This window comes from Chaetura pelagica, unplaced genomic scaffold, assembly GCF_000747805.2.
Source record: "Chaetura pelagica isolate M959 unplaced genomic scaffold, ChaPel_1.0 scaffold67, whole genome shotgun sequence".
Classification (NCBI taxonomy): Eukaryota; Metazoa; Chordata; class Aves; order Apodiformes; family Apodidae; genus Chaetura; species Chaetura pelagica.
Window position 1 is genome coordinate 3,378,549 of NW_009954107.1, and position 24,310 is coordinate 3,402,858.

The 24,310-nt window shown below is 34.7% G+C and overlaps 1 protein-coding gene across 1 annotated transcript in view; it reads right to left on the reverse strand.

The window, feature by feature from the left end:
• TUSC3 (tumor suppressor candidate 3) overlaps positions 1-24,310 on the reverse strand; it is a 123,139-nt gene that overhangs the window by 27,559 nt on the left and 71,270 nt on the right. Inside the window, exon 8 of the mRNA XM_010002486.1 lies at positions 22,431-22,520. Coding sequence (XP_010000788.1) covers positions 22,431-22,520 — 90 coding nt within the window. The remainder of the gene's footprint in view (positions 1-22,430; positions 22,521-24,310) is intronic.

Consider the following 24,310-nt stretch of genomic DNA (forward strand, 5'->3'; position numbering starts at 1 on the left):
ATCAACTTAAGAAAGAGGGGGAAAAAAATCTCAGAGAAAACTGACATCTCTACACATTTCATTACAGCCAGACAACCAAGCCAGTGCTTCTAATGAAAGAAAAGCTGCAATTAAAGTTCAATATGGAATATATCTCATAGATCATTTAGCTTTTTTTTTTTCCTTAAAAAAGGTAGTCTAGTCATGACATAACACAGGAACATGCAGTACACTCAAAAAAGGTTTTCTTCACAGATACAGAGGTGGAAGAATTGAAATAGCTATCCACCCAAGCTTATTTTGTTGCTGATATTTAAACTGCTGCTTACTATCTAGGGTTAGTGAAATGTAATATGATTGCAGATATCCAGAAAATATCTATCCCTTTACTTTCCTTTTTTTTTTTTTTTTTTTTTTCCTCTGGGTCTGAAGTAACATTTTAACTTAACAAAGAAATTACAGCCATTTTGGATATAGCTTTCACCGGAATAACCTATAGTTTTGGGTAATATTTATGAACCTATGGTATATTGTCTTTTGAAATTTCAAAGTGTTCTTTCAATTGGTTTCCAAGATGTGAGGCAAAAAAGGTAGTTTGACCTGAATGCTAGTGCTGGAAGCAGAAGTGAAAAAAGAAAGGCTTTATTTGCCACCACACTAGCTCCAAAATAGACTTTGCTGAATTCAAACAGCTGCAAAAAACACAATCTCTGAAGCAGAAGCAAGGGGAGGTGTAAATCCCAAATTACTCCAAAGCCACAATCCAATTCATAAAAATAGGAGCAAGTAAGAAGAATCCTGTGTTTTATACAGCTCCCTACTCCAAGCAAACTGAATGCTGCCCCTAATTCAGCCACACAGAGTTTGGAGATACATATTCAGTTATTTCAACTACAGGTTTCACAGATGACCACTAACTGCAAGTTCCATAGTAGGTTAAGTAATTTTTTTTGGATTTGCAATAGCAGAGAAAGTTGTCAAGTTTAGGGGAAATATTTGTATATTTGGAATGCTGATTTTTAAATGCTAATTAATGAATAAGGTGAGACATACTAGGCAGGCATGAAAAACTGAGCATGGAAAATTAGCCAGTTTGATTGAACAGTTAGATACATGCCAGAGAGAAAAACCATGGTAGTCTTTCTTGCCAAAGTAATTTTCAGTATCATGTGAAGCACAACCTGTACATCCATTTATAATCTTAATGCTTAGTTTAGAAAGAGGTACTTGAGTGCACACTGAATAAACAAACACATAAATGAGTTTAAAAGTAAATTTGCTGAGTACAACTGTGGGTCTCTGATCCCCTTTCAAATCACGCTGTTTAGTAACTACTGGATTACTCTTAAGAAGAATATTGACAGCTAATTGACAAAACACAAACACAAAGCAATGGAGCTACAACTGCCACCAAGGAAGAAAAAGCCATATTTGCAGTAACTTATTTGCTTTCAGCTACTTGTATTTCAGGATATTTTTTATAGTAACAACAACAACAACATAAAGATACCTGCATGAAAAACAACTTTTAAATACTCTATTTATCAACACAGTTTTATAAACAAGCTTTTACTACATAGCATACAGCACACAGTCACATACATATATATATGCATGTCCTATAATTTTATATCCTCTGGAATGTTGTCATTATGTGACAGTGAACTACAATGAAATCTTAAAATCCTTAAAAATTAATAGTCTTTATGAAAAGCAATTATATATACCAAACTATGCAAGAACATAAAGTATCAACATTTAAGTCAGTAAAAAGGGGGAAGTAATATTTTTACTACAGCAGAGCTTTATTATTCTGTTCAGATTTAGGTGCAACTTATCCAATATTTTTATAATAAGACATCATTTCAATGATCTAAAGCTCTAAATACTGACATTTTAAGTTCATTACATACTATTACAGTACAGCATTACATATTAACATTACTTCTGGGACAAAGATAACAACTCATCAAATTTTTAAGAAAGCAGAATTCAGGCTTGCACACATTACTTGAAGGAAACTCATTTATGCTCCTCTTACGTGTCTTTTTCTAAAACCTTTTTCTTATATTTCATTTATCTTCTCCTCATTCCTTGACACGCTAATTTAACTAACTGCCATTCTGATCGAAAACTCAAATCTACATCCAAATTCTCTCAATGCAAATGGTATCACAGAATCACAGAATATTAGATTGGAACACACCTCTAAAGATCATCGAGTCCAACCCCCCTGATGGAGCAGGACCAAAAAACCACACACAACTAGGGCAGATCACTCAGAAATGCAACCAGACAGGTCTTGAAAGCCTCCAGAGAAGATGACTCCACAACCTCTCTGGGAATTCTGTTCCAGTGCTCCTTAACCCTCCCAGTAAATAAGTTCTTCCTCATGTTAATGTGGAACTTCTTACGCTCTCATTGAGTCCACTGCCCTCATCCTATCACAGGGCACAAGTGATGTATGGTATATGCTTGCTGTCTTCTTCCTGGAACAAACTCTCGTTTGGTCTTTGTTTCTGCTAATTAATACTTAAGATTACAAAGAACCAGTCTTTTGGAGAAGGGGACTATGGAAAAGGACATGTCTAGCATGATCGAACAAAAAACTCAAAATAGAGCCGTATGGTTAAAACCAATTCTAAATCAAGTTTTGCTGTACTGCTTTTAAACTTCATATCAGTACTCTAGGATAAGCCTGTGTTTTTCAGAATTGTACAGTTGACTTATTTTAAAAAATTGTTCTGTGTTGCCCAGAGCAATTTTTTGCATGGTATATTAGGTCTAGTTAGCACACTTAAAGAAGCAGAGTTGACATGACATAGAAATTGAGCAAAATCAAACCTTTAGCAGGACAAATTGAGAACGAAGGAACCACTCCATGTTTAGAATATAAAACTTGAAAGCAAACAACCAACAAACAGGCCATTGTGGACAAATAAGATTTTAGGTCAAAGGCAAAGGCCATATAATGAATTTAATTAGCAACGTGGACTGAAATACAAAGTAGATATCTGAGAGAACAGATACAATACCTCATGATTATTTTCCATTCTTTGTGGTAAGGAACAGAGTATAAAACTTCCCTCTATTAGATCATGGCTTTGCAGAAAAGAAGAAAGTTTGCAAATAATAACTATTAATTTCGGCTAAGTTATTGAAATGCAAAAACCCTAGATGGTTTACTTTTTATAATAGAGTATTAATTTACCCAGAAAAAGGCACGACAGTGACATAAACACCAAACATTATCTCATAGCATCCATACGTTAATGTGAAAGCACTATGATGTCTGAAAGAGGTAGATAAGAACGTAATAAGAAAAAGGAAAGATCAACATCTTGTCTGAGAAGGGCACCATGAATAGGCAAAAAATAAAAGGCTAAATAATAAACAAAAAAAATAAATCCAGAACTTCAGTTCCTCACATGAATTTCTAAAAAGCTCATATACCATAACGCAGATGGTAACAAAGTAAATTCAGTGAAGTATTTAAGATTTTTAGGGCTCTTTTGGGTTAAACTGCAAACTACTACTTGGGGAGGAAAAAAAAAAAAAAGACATCAATTAGAGTGAAAAGAATTAAGAAACCATACAAAGAAGAATCACACTAAATGATACTGATGAAGCACGTGAAAGAATACCACTGTGAAATATAAATGGAACACAAAATAAAGCACAGAGAAAACTGTTCTCCCAATTAAAGCAGGAACAGAAAAGTTCCAAGGTCTGAAAAATGTTTCCATGGATATCCTCAGGCTGAATGCTTTCAGTCTGCACAGCCTAGGTATGTGAAGAAAACTGACATGCCTCCAAAGGCCAGCAGTAAGTAAAAACTGTTTACCAATTACAGAGTGTTAATTTGGTGCTATGTATTTAGTGCCTTATGTTGAAGGTGGTTCTGAAAAGAATTTATGAAACAATAAAAACAGAAATATTAATTAAACAGTAAGAATTAAAAAAAAAACAGGAGGCCAAAGACATTGCAGCGAGCCTCAGGACCATAAAACCCCTACAAAACCTATTATATAAGAATTAATACAGTCTTTGACCCTTACTGGGGGCATTTAATTTGGTGACACTTAGCAACAGTGAACATGGAATTTCTATATTGAAACATTACATTGAATCATCTGCTGCAAAGTTGCCAATAGAAATTACCAAAATAAAAAGATCAGTGAATTGCACTCTAGGAATGTGCAAAACAACGTTGGTACTATTATCTCTGAAATGCTGTAACACAGGAGGAAAGGAAAGCCTGGGAGGCGTTTTGAGACAACAATTTTCCCAGCAATTTTAAATATGCATATAGTGAATGTATGGGTTACTTCTTCATATGAGGAACTGCAAGAAAATGTAAATAGTTTTCATGCACAAAATTCTGTATCTTAAGACAGAAATAACCACCAAGACCAAAAAGAAAAAAAAAGTAAGACTTGAGGATTCTAGATGAAAGGGAGAAACTGAACAAGGTAAGGTAAATTAACATAAAAGAATTGTTCAAATTAAAATTAACACACAAGAACAGCCTGACAAACTGATCAAAGATCTGGAAGCACTGTCAGACAGATCTGGTTTCAAGTAGATTTTTAAGAATGCTCCAGTTGTTAACCATCATGCAAAATTTCAGGTGACTTAAGTAGCTGCATTCAGATACAGATATATATATTTAGCATTCAGATACTTAAACATATCACAGTACCAGATGATTGAATGCTTTGAGAACATGCAGAAACTTCATCAATGTTGAGGTCATTAAGTATTATTTTCCTCTTTTCTTGGCTTCTAGAAAAAACCAAAATTCTAGACTTTTAAAATATCTAGATTACAGTTGAACTAAAACAGTTTAATTTTTCTGTTAAAAGTGTTTTGCCCAAATGTTTGTTCCAAGCCAAAAACTTTTGCAGTCTATTTTGATGCCCATAGCAGCTGACTGAAAATTAACAACAAATAAAGACATCTTGCATCTTGCACCTACTGCATATCTAGTGAAGCTAAAACATGATTCTCTAGCAAAGGGGTAGAGAAGAGCATTGATGTCTGAGCTTACAAAGTCAGCATAAGTTAAGGATGCAAAACACAACCCTCACAAATATGATGGAAAGCACAGTTTGCTTACTCATTGAATTCCTTAAATTTAGTCCCTTTTTATATAAACTTGGACACTGTAGCATTAAAAATATTGTTCATTGATGCTTTTGTCACAACAGAATTCCAAGGCAGAATTAAAAGAAAACTCCAGTCAACAATTCCAAGAATCCTCACTGGTTTTGTAAATTTTCAAGATTCATCTATACAGTCAGGCTTGTCTTTAACAACATGAATTTGTAATCTGAAGACTTTCTCCAAACATTCCACCACTTTAATACAAAGGCTTGTTCTCCATGTTGAAGGAGCAGCTGTTGGCTTGTAATGAATTTTGCCCTCTTTCGACTCATTGGACTTTCAAGAGTTCTTATAGACTAACTAGATGATTCTTTTAACACAACGGGTGAAAAAAAAAGGTTTTCCCACACATCTCTCTCTTTAGTTTGCACATGGTAAGAAGATCTAGTTGTAAAACTTCACAGTGACTTTCAGAAAAGCTGATTTCCAGCCCCACTATATTAATAGAACAGCACAGAAGTTTCTTCTCTGTACCTAAATAATTTGAGAGAACTGCTGATTCAAAATTAGTCAATAAGCATTTCACTATTGATTTCAGCAGAGCCAGTATTTCTTTCTGGTGGTTTATTGGTGATAGAATTTCAAAACATCGATATTTAGAAAGATATGTTGTATACAATAAGCCACACAATTGCACTGAACAAACTATGAAGTAAAACAATTTACTGTATTTTAAAGAATTTCAATCTAACATTTTTATTTCTACACAACATTTAGCTGCAGAAGACTAAACTGGCTGCCACATGAAAAAAACCAAGTTTCAATATAAAAGCAAGAGTTCTGCAAATAGTCTCAGGCAAAAGAAACAGCAGGTAAACTGTCACCCACACATTTTTGGAGGTAAGAAATGTCTCTCTTCCAAGTTCCTTCTAAACTCAACTGGAGAGTGCATTATTTAGCAAAACAATATATGGCTAACATTAAACGCTTGAATGACAAAAAACATTTAGGGGACACTTCATGACATCCTCACAGTAATGCTCCACATCCAGCCTAGTATCCCTTATTAAGCATTTGAAATTTATCCAGAGTAAGATCTTTTCTCTAACCTTTATCAGAATATTTTTTTATATATATATATATATATTTTTTATCATGAGGCAACTACTCCTTGCTAACTCCAAAACGCAACTAACAAAGAACTGACTTTTACTGAAATGACTATCTCAAGAAGGAACTGTGATGGCTAGAAGCTACAGTATGTAAAGTATGTATGTGCTTACTCTTCTGTGAAGAGAAGAGGATTTGCTAACACATGAAGATGAGAAAAGACAATCATCGTCCTCTAAAGTGCTACCTCTACTACCTCTCAGCTTCTCCTAGTAGGAGGTAAGTTCCTTCCAATATAATCTAAGTACTTTTTACATGTCCTCTTCCAATTAATAGGGAATACAGCATCTGCCTTGATAAAGTACTCTAAAATATAAGGTATTTTAAACACTAGGAAGTACCTTTTTATCTCTTTGCCTAAGCAGTTTAAAAGCCCCCTACTAGTGAACATCTGTTTCTAAGTATCAGTCTCTAGCGATCCATATTCTCTCAAAAGCTAATCTGAACAGCTGGCAAGTATTGCAACTGCATGTATTAGCAGGACCACGTATTGCTCCCTACCAGTCCACATGTCATTTCCCCCTCCTCTTTACAGCTAGTTAACTTCAAAATACTTAGTATGTACACCATGTGAATGACGAGGGTGTTCCAGTGTGGCACAAAGACAGCTCTAGCATGACCACAAAGAAGATGCTTCAGTCCTGCAGTGTAACAATAAAAAACCACTAGTTTCTTTTTACTAACTACTAAATATCATTATTCTAGTGACAACTCTAGTATTTTCAGTAGTTTCAACTCTCTTGAGTAATTTGCAGTCAAATTTTATTTATTTTATTAAATGCTGTGGACAAAGAAATAATAACTTTGCACTTGATAGTAAACTTCTCACATACTCAAAGATAGATGCTATTAAAGACACTACAGTATAATGTTTGTGTTGAGGTTATGATCTACAATGGTCCCTTTAAACGTCTCCCTGAGATACCGCCTCCAAAGACATACTCCTGTTTTTTAGGCAGACAACCTTGAAACTACCATCTTGGAAGGCATCTTTACTAGCTATAAATTTTTAAGCAGCTTAAAAAAAACCCTGTACATATTTAACATGGGTGAAACCCTGCAGCAAAGAGTTCCACATATCTGTAACATGAAGAAACATTGTATTTGAAAATGTCACTTTCAAATTTAATTTTAACAACTTGAATATTATTCCCTTCACACTTCTCTCCATGTCACTCATGATTTAATGCACCTCAATCAAATTGGCCTATCATTCCTTCTACAGAAGCACTTTCATAATTTAGCTGTATCTCATCTCCCAAGCTTTTTCCGGACTGTATTCAGGCTGTACGTGGAACACAATACTTGCAGCATTGAAAGCACTTTTCTCTCCTAATAATTCTAAACATTGTTTGCTCTTGAATACTTGAGTTAATTGACATATTGCTAACAATGACCTACAAGTCTACCCAAATGAGAAGAAATTCTTAATAGCTTTCTACAGTCGACTAGCAGTGGATAAATCTTTAATTTCAGTTTAAATATTAACAAATTTGAAGCAAGATGTGTAAAAGTTCAGTGCAATTGTATTTTCATGCAAAACTTGGACAATACATTTGAATGCATTGAAATTTTGTGTATTTGCTAGCCCATAGAAAAACATTACAATATGTAATAAACAAGAGTAACAAGCCCATGAACAGCAGTTCAATTCACATAGGAGCTGAAACACAGGGCTTGAATGCCATATCAAAAAGGCATACAAATTCATACTACGGTGATCATAACCAGCTTATAATAGCATTTGAATATTATACAGTGTGCCAGCTTTTATTCTGTATCTTTGCATTTCAGTGCTAAACTCTGAAGTTCTAAGTGGCTGACAACTCAACGCACATCCCAGAAAAAAAAGCATATTTAAAGTCAATTTTCTGAAAAGGAGGTTAGAAATGTGTTCGATAATTATTTTTCCCCCCAGAAAATGCTCATAAAAATCTCTGAAACAGACCGGAGTAGAATTTCATGCTGTATCAGGACTGACAGAAACATTCTGAATTTACTTTGAAAGCCTGACATATTTATCATTATACTAATATCTAACTATATTAAAAACTGCATTACAGTACATGCAATGAGAAATTGGCTAACTATAAAAACACTGATAATAATGTTATCTCTTCTGTTCCAGCAAATATAACCTCAAAGAGGAAGCTTCCTCTATTGACAATTCAAAGCCTCCCTAAGTATTCACATTATGACTCCGACACTTTCATGACTGATAAGAGACAAAGTCAGAAAAAGTTTGAAGGTTACTCTTTTATTTCCCTTGAAACTGGTATTTTTAATACCATCTAGTAACCCTTTTCTGTCAAACTGCTGAGAAATGCACTATTTTGGGTAGATATTAAAATACAACTTCTTATGTCTGAAAGTGTACTAGTCCCTCTTTCTTAGCTTGCCAAATTAAAATAGAATCATCAGGACTAATAGAACTGACCTTTAAAATGAAAAGAGAAAGCACTACAGTTAGGAGGTATATACATGCACATACCAAGATATTTGCTAGTTCTGTTAAAAGTTTGGGCTTTTAAAATTGTTTATGTCTAGGATCTAAATATCAACTTGAATATGTATGTTTACTAACATTTCAAAGGAGTTTCAGAGATGCATAAAAAAAACAACAAAGGACTAAATGTGTTTGAAAATCATAAATAAGAGGATATAAAATATTTCTATAGCATGACCTGCTAAATCCAGGAAAATTATCATCAAAACATATTACGAAAGGACATCATCTTCACAGTATATTAAAGACAAATACATGACAAAAAAGGCCAGGATTCACTCACTGCATTATTAAAAAATATGATAGATATTCCACACTGAAATGTTTGTTATGTACAAAGGACACAATATCTTTTAGAATTCTTATTATCACAAATTAATATCATTTAGTTACTAAGTTACGTTTACAATTTTTTTAGAAATCTTGGTTTGATAATTAAAAAAACCCAAACAATCTTTTATCTACCAGACCTAAAGTAAGACGAGTAAAACTGACAAATTTAATACATTTTTTGGTGAATTTGAGCTAGCTATTGATTACATACAGATCCCTAATATAACACATAATTTAGCACCTCTTCTCAACAGCAAAACTGTTTTACAATATTGGAAGGAAAAAAGCGGTTTACACTTTGATAGCCTTATTTTCTAAATGTTCAAAGACGCAGTTTCGTTGTCAACAGAAAATGACAAGATTGAAGAGGAAAGATCTTCAAAACTTAAACAGACTCTTCAGAAAATGTATTTTCTCATCTGACATACAGCCTAGCAAAACCTTAATAGTATAGAAACAAAGCAGGCAGCAAAGCATTACAGTCAAGATTCTGTGGAGCCTATTAACATTCGGTCTTTTCAAGAGAAAAGACAAGCACAGAGCTACCAAGATAAAAACAGACATGACCCAAAGCTCTATCTAGCTGTCATTCATATACACATATTAGCAGGACACAGATTATACATTCATTCGATGATGTCAACCACATTACAGAGCTTGGTGTTGTCAGCAAACTTGTTGCAAGTGCACTCAGTTCCTCTGCCCATGTCACATGACATGTCCATGACAGCATCAGTTCCCATACTGACCCCTGAGGAATGTCACTCATATTAGTTCTCACATATTAAATTCTCCAAACCCAATATGCACACTATATACATCTAAAGTCATTCTACTTCACACTAGTTCCTCTTGGTCCAACAGACTGAATGAACCAGTAGCAGCTGGGAGTGTATTGGCTGAACTCCTGGAGTAAACACTCTGGCTTAATTTCATCCAAAAGGATCATACTCTGAGTGCACTGCATAATGTGAATTAAAGTATGGAAGGTGGAATGAGGGTGGTACAGGGTTAAAAAAAGCAGCCCTTATCTGAACTAAGGATGGTGCAGGTGAACTCACCAAAAAATCAAAATGAAAAGATAAACTGAGCTTCAGCAGAACATTTCAGGCTTTGGAGGAGGAGAATAAAGAATAAGGTCAAGAGAAAACACAGACCCTAGTCATGGAGAAAGATACTGTAAAGTTGAAGAACTGAAAAACATTCAGAAAAAGAACTCCTCGTGGTACATTGGAGACTAATTTTCTAGATAAAATTGAAACATTCTACTAACAGCAGACCTAAGCGATAGGTATGTGAAACTCGGCAGATTCTATTCTCAATTACCCACTGGTAAATATGCAATATTTTATGTGCATTTTTTCATACAAAGTCACTGGAAGTATAAAATAACTTCAGACAAAATTACCTCAGTTGATTCAGTAAATTAAACAGAAAGATGAATACTAACACATTTAAAACTTTCAATTTAAAGTTTTGCAACTGAAATGAAAAATTAATGAGGGATGTCACCTACACTTGAAAAATTTGCTGAATTCAATGAGTCAAAGACAGTGTAAGTTTCTTAAACCATCTTGAATCTGTATTCCACACATCTTAAAAAATAAATAAGTAACTAAATAAATAGATTTGTGACCTTTCAGGGAAGGATTCCTGACCTAACTGATTAATAATCTGATATGGAATATAATGAACAACAAGAGCTTAGAAAGAATGGAAAGAGACTGACTAGCAAAAACATTTTCCTCTTAAAAGGTCAAAAAGCTTTGCTATAAAATGAAAATGGTCAGGAGGCAAGCTGAGGTGGCCCTGCAAATGAAATGAAAACAGTTTGTATTTCAGCCATTAAAACAGAAAATAAGCAAAGAAGTTAAAATGTAGTAAAGGGTGGTAATTAACCAATTTCTGAATTCTGTTTTCAGAAATGGTTATGAGTAAAAGCTATACAGGGGTCCACAGCTGACAGAATGCATCTGTAACACATAAAAAGTTGAAGGAAAATACAAAAAAACAGAATTCCAAAACTAGGAAATAAAGCCTAGTAGCAATTTTATTTTTTTTTATTTTATGTATTCTAGCCAAGACAAGCATGTTAGCGTAAATCTACAGAACAGCATACATAGAAACTAAACACATTTTGGAACGAACTAAGTTTGATTTCAAAAACATAAGACGACCTCATTGCTCTTTACAACTACCTGAAAGGAGGTTGTAGGGAAGTGGGAGTTGGCCTCTTCTCTTAAATAAATAATGACAGGATGAGAGGAAATGGCCTGAAGCTCCACCAGGGAAGGTTTAGGCTGAACATTAGAAAGAATTTCTTTACCAGAGTTGCTGGACAGTGGAACAGGCTGCCCAGTGAGGTGGTGGAGTCACCATCCCTGGAAGTTTTTTTTTAAAAATGTAGATATAGTGCTTAGTGACATGATTTAAGCACTGAATGGGTAAATCAGGTTATGATAGGAGGATTTAGGTTATGGATGGACTTGATGATCTTCAAGGTCCCTTCCAAGCAGGATGATTCTATGATTCTGAATAGACTTGGAAGAACAATTAAACATATGAAGAAACATGAAAAATGAAAGGAATTGCAGCATGCTTATTCCAAGGACACAGATTCCAGATTCATCAGGCACAATCTCTCTCTTAAGGTAATTAATTCTCTTGAAAGGAAAACATGCTTCTGTTTATCTGGATTTTGGCAAGTCATTCTGTTACCAGTAAAGCTAGAGAAAAATGGGTTTAGAACAAACACTATAGGCAAGTTGAATGACTGGCTCAATGGGAAAGAGAATAGGCTGTTTAAAAACACATAAAGGAACTCTAGATCTTGGGACTAATTTAAATTGATGACTTGTTTGCAAAAACAGGTACTAATGAATGCAGCTGATGCCAGAAAGGAACCAAGGAAAAATAAACACCACTACATTACATGGAAAGAAATAAAGGCTATACACTTCAAAAGCCAGAAGAATCTCAAAAAATTATGTTCCCATTACCTAAAAAGAACTCGATTAGAATATCTGCTCTATAAGTACAGACAAAATATGTCTCACTAATGTGATTGCCTATTAAAAAATTAAGTGAAATCAAGGTGCAAAGTATTTTTTGTGCAATCAACCCACTTAAAAGAAGTTTCATTTGAATACAAGTGGTAAACACACTATGGTCCTTCTGTGAGCACCACCTACAGTGGCATGTGCATTCATATCACGTCCTTGTGGTTGTGTATTTTCCAGAGATAATAATAATGCAACTGATCAATTATTGGGATTTTAAATGACTAACAGCATGAATTTAATTCAATTTGTTTTCTTATATCAATTCTTAAAATTCATTCTTAAACTGGGCAGCTGATCCAATGCTTTTGATATTCCCACTTACTGTAGCAGCATACTTCTGTGGTTAGATGCACATTCAGATGGTGAAGTAGATAACATTAAGAAAACTCTACTGTGTTCTTTACAATTTAAAGTTTAAAGTTTTGGTTTTACACACAAAGCATTTTAACAGCAGTATAGCTGTTCTGAATCTTTTTTTTCCCCCTCTAGTTTCCAGCAGTAATAATACCATAAATGACAACACTGGACCAGATCAGATGGCGCTTGTTATCCCATTATAACACCCATTGAAGTATTCTCTATTTACAGACAAATAAAACAATAATAATTAAAAAAAAACAATTTTCAGTTCTTTCTATAACTCTGGCATTTAGCCACAGAAAAGACTACGGCACAATTGCTTCTTTTATCTGACAGGGATCACTCAGTCTGATTAATATGAACTACAGTATCATGGCTGTGCAAAAGGCACATAAACGTTTTTTTTTTATGCTTTCTGGAACAGTGATTATAAAAAAACCCAAACAAACCAAATTCTTCTTTTATTTCACTGCCCCACATTAGAAGTGTGAAGGGCTGGTAAATGCAGACAACTTTCCTCTTTTAAACAATAACACTATTTTCTCTTCATATAGAGCATTTTGCTATGCTAAGTGACCTCACGATCTGTGAAGATGAAGGAGGCTTTTTCATGGTTTTATTGATCGCTCAAAACCTAGATTTATATGACGTTTAGTAGAGAACTTTTTTCCATCTTGCACTGTACCAGCCCTTAAAAGCTTTCATAGAATCATAGTATCATTCAGGTTGGAAAAAACCTGTAAGATCATCCAGTCCAACCCTTAACCTAAATCTACCAGCCCAATGCTAAACCATGTCCCTAAGCATTGCATCTAAATGATTTTTAAACACATTCAGGGATGGTGATTCAACCACTTCCCCGGACAGCCCATTCCTGTGCTTAATAACCCTTTCTTTAAAGAAGTTTCTCCTAACATCCAACCTAAACCTCCCCTGGCATAACCTGAAGCCATTTACTCTCGCCTTATCACTTGCTACTGAGACTGACCTGCCCCTTGCTACACCCTCCTTTCAGGCAGTTGTAGAGATGAGTAAGGTCTACCCTCAGTCTTCTCCTCTTTAGACTAAAGAGTCCAAATTCTCTCAGGTGCTCCTCCTAAGGTTTGTTTTCCAGACCCTGCACCAGGGTCTATTAAGGAAAGAATTTTAAGGTGAACAGTGAAAAATGCCTCCTCTTTTTCAATACAAACATACGCAAAAGAACTAGTGCCTGTTTCTAATAAATGGGAACATTTTTTCTCTGTAAGTACTGAATATTAAGAAAAAGTAATGAAAATTAAACCTGCTTCTCAACCTATTTCTGTGCATCATATTAGCTTGATGAAAGATTCTTTTAAAACATTTAAAGAGCAGATAAATCTCAATTGTGTAATGCAGAGAAGTAAACTCTCCTAAGAAGGGCTTTAGGCCACCTTTTCTAACCAATATATGAGGCAGTTCTGCAATGGCTTTGACGTGGCACAGGAATGTGCCTGTCTAAAGGATAGCGAAAAATTAAAATCCCTTGTTCTAAAGTTTGTGTAAGACTCACTCCCTTTTATAAACTTGTTTTCAAAAATCATAAAGATAATCCTGACCAGCAATCAGGATTAGGTAAATTCCCTCCCTGTCCTCCAAGGAAGATGGATGGAGAAGCTGGAAAATAGTAATTCCCTTTCAAACATTTTTGGAGACTTTTTAAAATAAGTGTAACTGACCACTTACAAAGCCACAGCAAGACAACTGACTTAGCAATGTCTGCTTCTACATATAAGCATTGATAATACAATAGCCATGTAAACTCTCCTAGTAAGCAAAATCTAATAAATATAAAATAATTAAACTGAACTTTTCAACGGGTTCCTAAATTATGAGAATATAATTCACATATTAGAGTATATTCTAGAGAATCGAAATAGTTTAGCTTATATATCTGTAACAGTGTCTTGGCATTAAATGTCCCGGAATTTTGAGAAATATTTGGTATCTAAAAGGTGTGATGTATAGTACCATCCTACAGCTTTTCAGAGGCTCAGAAGAACAACCTGAATGTACAATACAACATTTTATTTTAGCTTTAATTTAGTCTTTGTGTGCTGTTCTATTGTTTCTTCCTTCAGGAACACGAAAGGTTAGCCAAAGAAAGGAACTAATGGCACAAGAGCTAGACAAAAAACAATGTAAGAATAATTTTATTTCTGTAATGACATACACAAACCATTTCATATTGCTCAAAATATCAAGTAGCAAATAACTTTTGAAAAAAGGTCTCAAAAGTTGCTTATGTTCAATAAAAAGAATAACCACAATAAAAACGTAGCTCTCTGATCCAGGTATTACAGATGAATTCGCCCATGAAGGACTGCCCGAAGTATGCTGCTTCATTGACATTAACACAGTCAAATGCATGTTCCTTCTTTTCACATTGTTCTCAAGCATAAGAAATCTGATCTTAAACTGAAATGACCGCATCAGAGTTTACTAGCAGATCTATGTGGAGAGGCTGGCGGTCTCCAATGGAAAAATGCACCAGGTCTATAGCTCTAGACAGTTCTGCAGGATAGAAAATATTTTGATACTTGCTTAGTAATTCACAAGACAGTTCCCAAATGCTGAAATTTTAGTTCAGCAAAAAGGAATGTCTGCACCCTTGTACTACAGATTATCTTCCTTCAGGGAAGAGGAGAGGTTCACAATGTAATCCATCTAAAGCAGTGAAAGACTGTGTTGTGCAACAGGGAAAATATGCTAAGAATTCTTTCCTCTCTCCTCCCTTCCCCACTGTCCCAAAATTGTTGAAAACTTGCAAGATTCTAGAAGAAAACAGACATGCTTGAGTTACTCAATAGCTATAGGAAGAATGTCTGTACAGCTCTATTAAGAAAACAGAATCTATAAATTGAAAAAATTCTAAGACTACTCCAGGCAATGTTTCCTCATTTCCAATGTGGATACTGTAGTGATATGATATAGTGCTAGTGCCACTTAAGTGAAGTTATGCTGTCAGGAGCTCTGAAAAGGTGTACTGCTGGACTAAACCTAATTTCATTAAAGGCAGTGTTCAGTTCTAATTAAGAATTTGGCTAAATCAGCTTTTACTGAAGAGGATAAAAATTACCTTGACTGTTCCTGTGGGAAATTAAGATAAAATAAATTAAAAGGTAAAATTAAAATAAAGATGTGGGTGATCAAAAACTGAAACAGGTTGGGGAATCTCTATCTGTGGAGACATTCAAAATTCATTTAGACAAATCATGAGCAACGTGATCAGCTTTGAACAAGCAGCTAGACTAGATCATCTTCAGAGGCAGCTGCATCGTAATTATTTTATTAGAGAAGGCTCTTACCTTTTAATATCCACACAACTAGTAAAAGTCCAGGAAGACAGAAAAATTAGATTCCTATGTGACACTCAAGTTGGGTTTAATAAAATGGTTCTTGTTCTAGTAGCCACAGAACAACATTTCCCTTGTATAATTCTGTTTTTCTGTCTTTGAAAAAGTACATTTTTCTGTATTGCATTATGATTCTATCTTCAGATACTTCATAACTTCACATATTTGAAGTGAAGTTCAATATCCCTGACTTCTGATATAGAAAGAGCTATTCTGTGCAAAACAGTTATTTCAGATGAAACTGAAATGCTTCTAGGTGTCCATCTACGTTTAACAAAAGGTAGGTGGGGGGGAATGGAGAAGTGTTTGTTAGTTGAAAGGGTTATCAGTCAATTAAAACTGGATTTTTGTTGTTACAAGCAGCAATTAAAATCTAATGGGTTTATTTTATTGGATTTTATCATGACAGACTACTTGCTGCCTGATTGCTTTTCTAAAATCCAGTTCAACTTGATGGGAATATGTTCCATCTTTTACTCAGCCAAAACTACAGTGCTTGCAAAACAATGGTACTAACTGGACTGTTTTAGCATGCATGCTTCAAGTTTCAACTATTTAAAAAATTCAGAGGTTCCAATGCCTCATCTGAGCAACCCTTATGTAATGACCATTTTCTTACTTCCTTTTCTTCCCACAAAAAAAAAGGGTACAAAATATTGTGTAAGGTTTCCCTTTTTTAATATCAACTTAGAAATATATTATACAGAAAGTTACTGAAATGTCAGCTACAATCACCTTTTCAATCCCCCTATTTAGTACAGATGTCTTATACAAGTTAATATTTTTCCCAACACTAGTTTAGATATGAAGTTGCCCAACTGTTAATTTGCTGATCTGTTAATAGAGTTAAGATTGTTTTATACTAGTCCTGTACCTTGCACTGCCAACTGTTATGTTTTCTAACTAGATCAAGATAGAAAAATCTTGAAAAGATAGAAAAAATGCTTGAAAAACCCTTTAATAGTTGCAGATTCTGAATAGATTCACTGTTTTTGACAACGACAGGAAAGTTATTTCATCAAATACACTCATAACACAAATAACCTACTTCTCATTTCTATCAAGCATGTTAGCATAAGTAAGTGGCTATTCCAACAAAATATTAAGAAGTATTTTCAATAGCACTGAGGTTGTGATTATTGTTGACAGACGCACCAAGATTGCAGTGGTAAAACTGATACTGATCTGGATATTTTATGTTAGATGCTGATACAATGATCTATTTGAACCTTTTTATCCAAAAGCAAGACAAATATATCACAATATATTACAGTAAAGTTACTTTTGTATATATTGACACTGCTACCAAGCAATGTGGTCACTTTGAGAAAAGTCAGACATGACAAACACAAACTTGGCAAACTGTACTTCAAATAGGCTTCCAGACAGATTGAAGGCAAAAGGACAATTTATTTACTGTGACTTACTGAGTTTGAAAGGGAGAGTAATTCTTTAAAACTGTTCCAAGAAACAGTTCCATTTATTTTAATTAGTCATATGAAAAAGTCATGTGAGAAAACACAAAAGAATATACTTTAATAAATGACACTTCTAACAGTGGAAGACTAATATGAATTAAGAATCTCAATATTCTAAGTACAAATTTTTCTAAGTATCTCAATTTTGCATTGACAAGTGCAAAAATCATTAACGTTTTTCATTTAACTTCAGAAACATACAGATTACCACATATCCATATCAGCAAGACCATTAAAAGTATTTTAGAGACTGCTGCTGAATAAAGATCCATAGTTAAACAACTGCAAAAAGTAGGAAAGAAAAAGGCTGACAACAAACCCCACTACTGAACAAATACTTACATTAGATCTGATGTTGCAAGGTCTTCTTTCTCAAAAATCTGCTAAACAGATAGAAATTTCTTCCTAATAACATAATTTATGTTTTTTTAACAAAGTTTTACAATATAAGACACATTTTTTAAAAATCTAGTTAATTTAGTGGCAAATAACACCACTATCTATTTCACAAAGCATCAGCTTATACAGAAAAAACATCTAATATCTGACCAAAAAAAAAATAAATCTCATATATTCCTCTTCACAAAAAACCTTTTCCAACTTCTAATAATTTCTTCTTCAAGAAGGAAATAAAATTATGAACTGTGGAAACCACCTTATTTTATTATCTTAGATCAAGCTTGTTCTTTGCCCTCTTCTCTTTCTACAGCAAACTTTAAACTGTGTAAAGATGCAGCTGAGCATAATGCACAATAAAAATCTTAGCATTTGTACCCAAACCAACAAAATGGCTGCTAGGCCCTGGACAGATATACATAAATGCTTTCCTAGTTACTGCTGCTATTTGATTAAAAGCTGATGAAAACCTAATGAGAATTCTTTGCTATTAGATCAGTTAAACAGCAACAGAACTATCTCTGCTAGAGACTGAAAAATATGTAATTGCTTTCTCCAGCCCTCTCCTTGTCTCACCTCCAGCCCTCTCCTTGTCTAACCACCAGTTCTACACAGATCAAGCTCTGAATAAAAATCAGAACTCTCCCAAGACTGTTCATATACAGATACCAATGGGATGCTTAGTTTTCACTCTGAATCCTGGTAAAATAGGTAACAGATTTTAGTGTTACACAGCACCTAATCCTAACAAAATTATTATGCAAAAGATGTAGTATGCCAAAAATATTACAGATATAGAATACTAGCATCACTAGATAGGAGACTAGCACCACTTTTGTTAACCTAAAACTGTAACTGTAATATTGAGCAGCAGTACTGTGTGATTCAGCTTTCTACATAAAATTGATAGTATTTCCATCTGGATCCAAAATCTGTAATTTGCTGATGGCAATAGGGAATGATGAATGTAATTGCAACAACCTCAATCAACCTTACAGAAGAGAATTACAAAAATATAGAATAGAACTAAAGAAGTTTAGATAATCAAGCAAGGAATCAAAGATACAGTGCACAAGCCAAAAATGTTAAGAACTGGTAACGTTGCATGTACATGATACTGGCACTAGTTAAGTAGTGTTGTTTAAGCAAAGCAAACAAATGCCTTTCCATCTTTTGAAAAAAAATAGAAACTTAAGGAAAACAAATGAAGTATAATTTAAAGTTATGTCAAGAACAAAGCAAGTAATAGGAGATATCTGAGGCAAGGAATAGTTTACGAAGACAGAATATTACCACTTTCAAAGTCTGGTGGCATATCAGGCTCTACAGCTACTATGCAGCTGAACCACTAACTCCTATGAAATAAGAAAATCTAAGAATTATTAAATTTGAACCTAACAACAAAACAATTAACCTTAGTGAGCTATCCTTTGCTTCATCAAAAAACCTGAATTTTGCATGGTAAGACTGTTAAGTTTCAGAATATTACATACAAGTAATCCTTATAAAATGAAAACTTGGAATCGCTACTAAATCCTAAACATTGTAAAGAAAGTGATGACTTAAATTTCACTTGGATGTAAAGACAGCAGTTGCTTACACAACACAGAACAGCGTTACAGTGAATTATCATAGTTGAATAAATCTCACAGAAGCGTTAGATAAGCACCTTTATGACTTCAAATTCACATGAATATAGATAAGTGCTGGAAAAATGAAACAGGAAAATGTTCAATAGTGTTATTTGACAAAAAAACCCCACCAAAACCCATACTGTAAAGTTGGCAAAAATTTTACAGAATACCTACTAAACTTCTAACACCAGTAAAAATCAGAGCTTTAAGCTACAGCCATACTTGTAAATGGTTCCTTAAATAGATGAGGAACTTGGTCATCCTGCATATATACTTTTTATAATTCTTAGAATCTGATTGGTTTTGCTTTCTAACACAGATGGAGCTCCAAGGATGTAAAAGTACTGACATGTATGAACAAGGAGAGACAGGTGAATTACAGTCACAAAATAGCTTACCTGAAGTCATAAAATAGAACAAAGGCAGAAAAGAAGGTATGTGTGTTGACTAATGCAGTAGGCTAGTATCTAGTACTTCAAACTGTATTTACTGTTATTTTTCAGTATTTAGTTGTATATGTTAACACTCCCACACCAGTATCTTTTCAGACACTTGGATAAGGTATGACTTCACACTCTGAAAGCTGAGACAAGATAGCACAAATTCAGGAACAATTAAAGGGACACTTTACAATTATTTAAAGTGAGGTAATACTTCAGAAAAAGGTCTTTAAGAAAGGCAATGTGTATAAAATTAGATGTGATAAAAACTAATTTGTCACAAGCAGTGCTTTTTCTATGCAGTATTTCTCCTGTCTGCCACTCTGTGGGAAAGCATCATAAATTTAATACTACAAGGCAGTAATAAAAAACTCTGAATTTTTATAAAGTGCTTTACAGCAATTATTTATTACATTATCAGTTTTACTTCTGTGTAACAAAGTTGACAGATGAAATAATGTCATTTTATGACATCAATATGCTGTTACATTCCTGATAACAAGCTGATCAGTAATCAGATTCAAACCACCTTTTTTTTTTTGAAATAATGTCATTTTATGAGACATCAATACTGTTACATTCCTGATAACAAGCTGATCAGTAATCAGATTCAAACCACCTTTTTTTTTTGGCTACCACAATTAAGATATGACACAGAACTCAAAAAAAAAATAGTAACTTTAAGACATAAGCCAGTCTCCTTGAACCAGCGATGATCAAAGCTGAGAAGAGCTCAATGGGCCACTAGTTTTGAAAAGGCTTCCTGACCACCAAATTCATTGCAAGATTCATAGATTCTACCCCAACAACTTGCTTGAAATTGGTAAATAACAAAGAATGGAAGAAAGTAGCCAACGTCCTTCCCAGTAGGAAAAGAGTTTCTCCTTCTGAACTCTGATGAACTATTCTGTGAGCAGGAAGGACCAAGTAAAATAATTAAAGTAAAAGACCAAGTAAAATAATTGTGTGACTAGTGGAGTCCCACAGGGGTCGGTACTGGGACCGGTGTTGTTCAACATCTTCATCAACGACCTGGATGAGGGTATAGAATGTACCCTCAGCAAGTTTGCTGATGACACTAAGCTGGGAGGAGTGGCAGACACACCAGAAGGCTGTGCTACCATTCAGTGAGACCTGGACAGGCTGAAGAGTTGGGCCGGGAGAAACCTGGTGAAGTTCAACAAGGCAAGTGTAGAGCCTTGCATCTGGGGAAGAAAAATCCCATGTACAGGTTGGGGGCTGACCTGCTGGAGAGCAGTGTAGGAGAAAGGGACCTGGGGGTCCTGGTGGGCAGGAGGATGAGCATGAGCCAGCAATGTGCCCTTGTGGCCAAGAAGGCCAATGGCATCCTGGGGTGCATTAGAAAGGGTGTGGTTAGTAGGTCAAGAGAGGTTCTCCTCCCCCTCTATTCTGCATTGGTGAGGCCACATCTGGAGTATTGTGTCCAGTTCTGGGCCCCTCAGTTCAAAAAGGACAGGGAACTGCTCGAAAGAGTCCAGCGCAGAGCTACGAAGATGATTAAGGGAGTGGAACATCTCCCTTATGAGGAAAGGCTGAGGGAGCTGGGTCTCTTTAGCTTGGAGAAAAGGAGACTGAGGGGTGACCTCATCAATGTTTACAAATATGTAAGGGGTGAGTGTCAGGGGGACGGAGTTAGGCTTTTCTCAGTGATGACCAGTGATAGGACAAGGGGTAATGGGTGTAAATTGGAGCATAGGAAGTTCAAGGTGAATATCCGAAAAAATTTTTTTACTGTGAGAGTGACAGAGCACTGGAACAGACTGCCCAGGGAGGTTGTGGAGTCTCCCTCACTGGAGACATTCAAAACCCACCTGGATGAGTTCCTGTGTGATGTACTCTAGGTGACCCTGCTCTGGCAGGGGGGGTTGGACTAGATGATCTTTTGAGGTCCCTTCCAACCCCTAAGATTCTATGATTCTATGATTCTATGATTCTATAAGTTATACATTTGGTCTAATGTTGGAAACAAAGACCAAGGCATGTTGCTATCAGTGGACTGATAGATTTGGAAGAGAAACAGAGAAGGTAATCTGGGGGAACACTGGAGGTGAAAACTTTTTGTAGATGGCAACATTTATCTGTCACCATTAACTGACTTCTGTTCAGGAGAGTGACTTAGTATCTACTTTTTTGCTTTATGGGTGATTTATCTGTATCTAATGTTCAAGAGGCTGTAGATGAGCCCAGCAGTATAAACTATGATTGAAGGATATAATTATTTTCAGCAATAGTCACCTGCTGGTAACTTCTTAGTACAGCTGATCAAGAATTTAAATCGAAGGACTAAAGAGATAAAGGAAAAAGGATTCTGTAAAGTTTAGTAGAAGAGTTACAGGCATCATAGAAAATGGTAAAAAGCAGATGAAAATATTTGCCATCTCCTTTTCTAATTAAAATACTCAAGAACAAAGAGGGTAAGATGTTACAAAACTCAAAGGCTTGTGTAAATGGAGGCTGAAAAGAAGAAAAAAACAATCTTGCTTTTCAGTGTGTGAGGGAGCACATTTCTACAAAAAGATAAATAACCATTTATCTTTGGGCAGTGAAAATTGTGTGGGATAATCAACTCACCACTTGTCCATTCTGAGGATTTTTATGTGCATATGGCGGTCCACGGATGTGATTCCACATTTGACCAGATGTCATAGCAAATACAACACACTAGAAAAAATAGAAAAACAATATACTCATTTATTTACGCAGAAGAATTGAATAGAAAACCATTCTGCTGGTGATGCTCGTTTAGATCCATAATTGTTGACCTAACCAGATACAGTATCTACCTCTACTTGAATTTTAGGATAGAGCTTTCAGATGCGTTGCTCATAAAATTCTTAATGGCTTCTGTTAGAAAATGAGCTAGCTCAAGACAGAGATTTTAAAAACTCACTTGAAATAATCCTATCTTTATGTGCACTTGGAATCGCCACATTTACACATCTATATGGCAAAAAAATGACAGTAGAAGGCATTCATTGCAAATGTTCCGAAAACCAGTATTCAAGTCTGGTTCAGGTCGCCCTGCCTGCCTGAAGGCAGCAAAGTTAGACAACTTCTTGTGAAATTATTACTGCCTCTAGTCCAATACTAATGTTTAGCTTACATATTTGCTTTCAGGTATACAAAAGATATATAAAACCATAAGAAAAAAAAAATCCAAGTAAAAAAAGCCTGTCCCATTGTGTATTCTACATGACTGTCATTCATTTTAGCTATGACAAATAACAATGGTTGAGTAGAAAAGTGAAATTCCCAATGGAAAAAACTGAAGAACTGTTAAGTTAGGCTAGGGATGTTTGACAACTGTAAAAAACAGATATTAATTCTTGTACAATGTCATATCACAAAATTTATAGGAGAAACATCACAGTCATAAGAAGAGTCATTATGACTATCTTCAGAGCAAAATACAGGATATTTTGATTACCAAATGAGAAAAACAGAAATAGGAAACTTGAGCCATCTAAATATGTCTTCTGACTTACCAGTATAGATAACCCTTACAAAAACTTTTAAGATAATTTAAGTACAGTTTTCCCACTGGTATAGTATAGTTGTAGTGATTTAAGCACATGGATCGCAAATGTAAAAACTCATATCATGATGGCTACCTAAAAACACGGTTTACTAAAACTCTTTGAAGTGTTTTCCTTAAAGAATGTTTAGCAGCACATTCATGAAATACATGTAAGTTGAGATTTTTTGCCCTTGTAAGAGAAAGAAATAGAAAATAAGAAGAGATTCTTGGCTTTAAATATAAGGTGTGTTTAATTTGGTCTTTAGATTTGGAATATAACAGTATAGTAATTAGCATGAAAGATGAAAGCATTCTTGTACTGATTATTAGCAAAAGGATTGTTTTAATTAATAATATGCAAAGAAATGAAGAGAGAAAATGCTTTAATTACTGGGAAAGGGTAACTGATACTTATTTCTGTACCTTGCAGATTGTTTTGCAGAGAATTTATACTGCAATTTTGGCAATGAATCAGACAGGAGATGTCCTGTGTGAAAGTACAAAAGTGTAGAAAATGAAAATGTGGGTAATAAAAGTGAGGTGAAAGAGATATCCTGAAAGGCCAGAAGTTAGTAAAAAAGTAAAACATCAAAAGAGAACAGATGCATAGATTACGCAAACTATGTTTCTCTGAAAGTTTGTTTTCTGTGAGAACTCATTTTACTCATCCTTAAATTACTGTATTTAATTTAATTCTCTAGTGCCAAATCTACTTCCATATTAGAAAATAATAATAATTTAAAAAAAAAATTAAAATCCCTATTTATATATAGTCTTATATAACGGACAAATCTCTCAAATTACTCAAGATTTTTATGCTTGCCAATATAAATACAATGTCTCACAACATGGTAATGTCTAACAAAAAATACCTAGGAGACAACAGTGGAGAGAAACAAATTCCAAGCATTAATTTCTTTACTGAAAGGGAAAG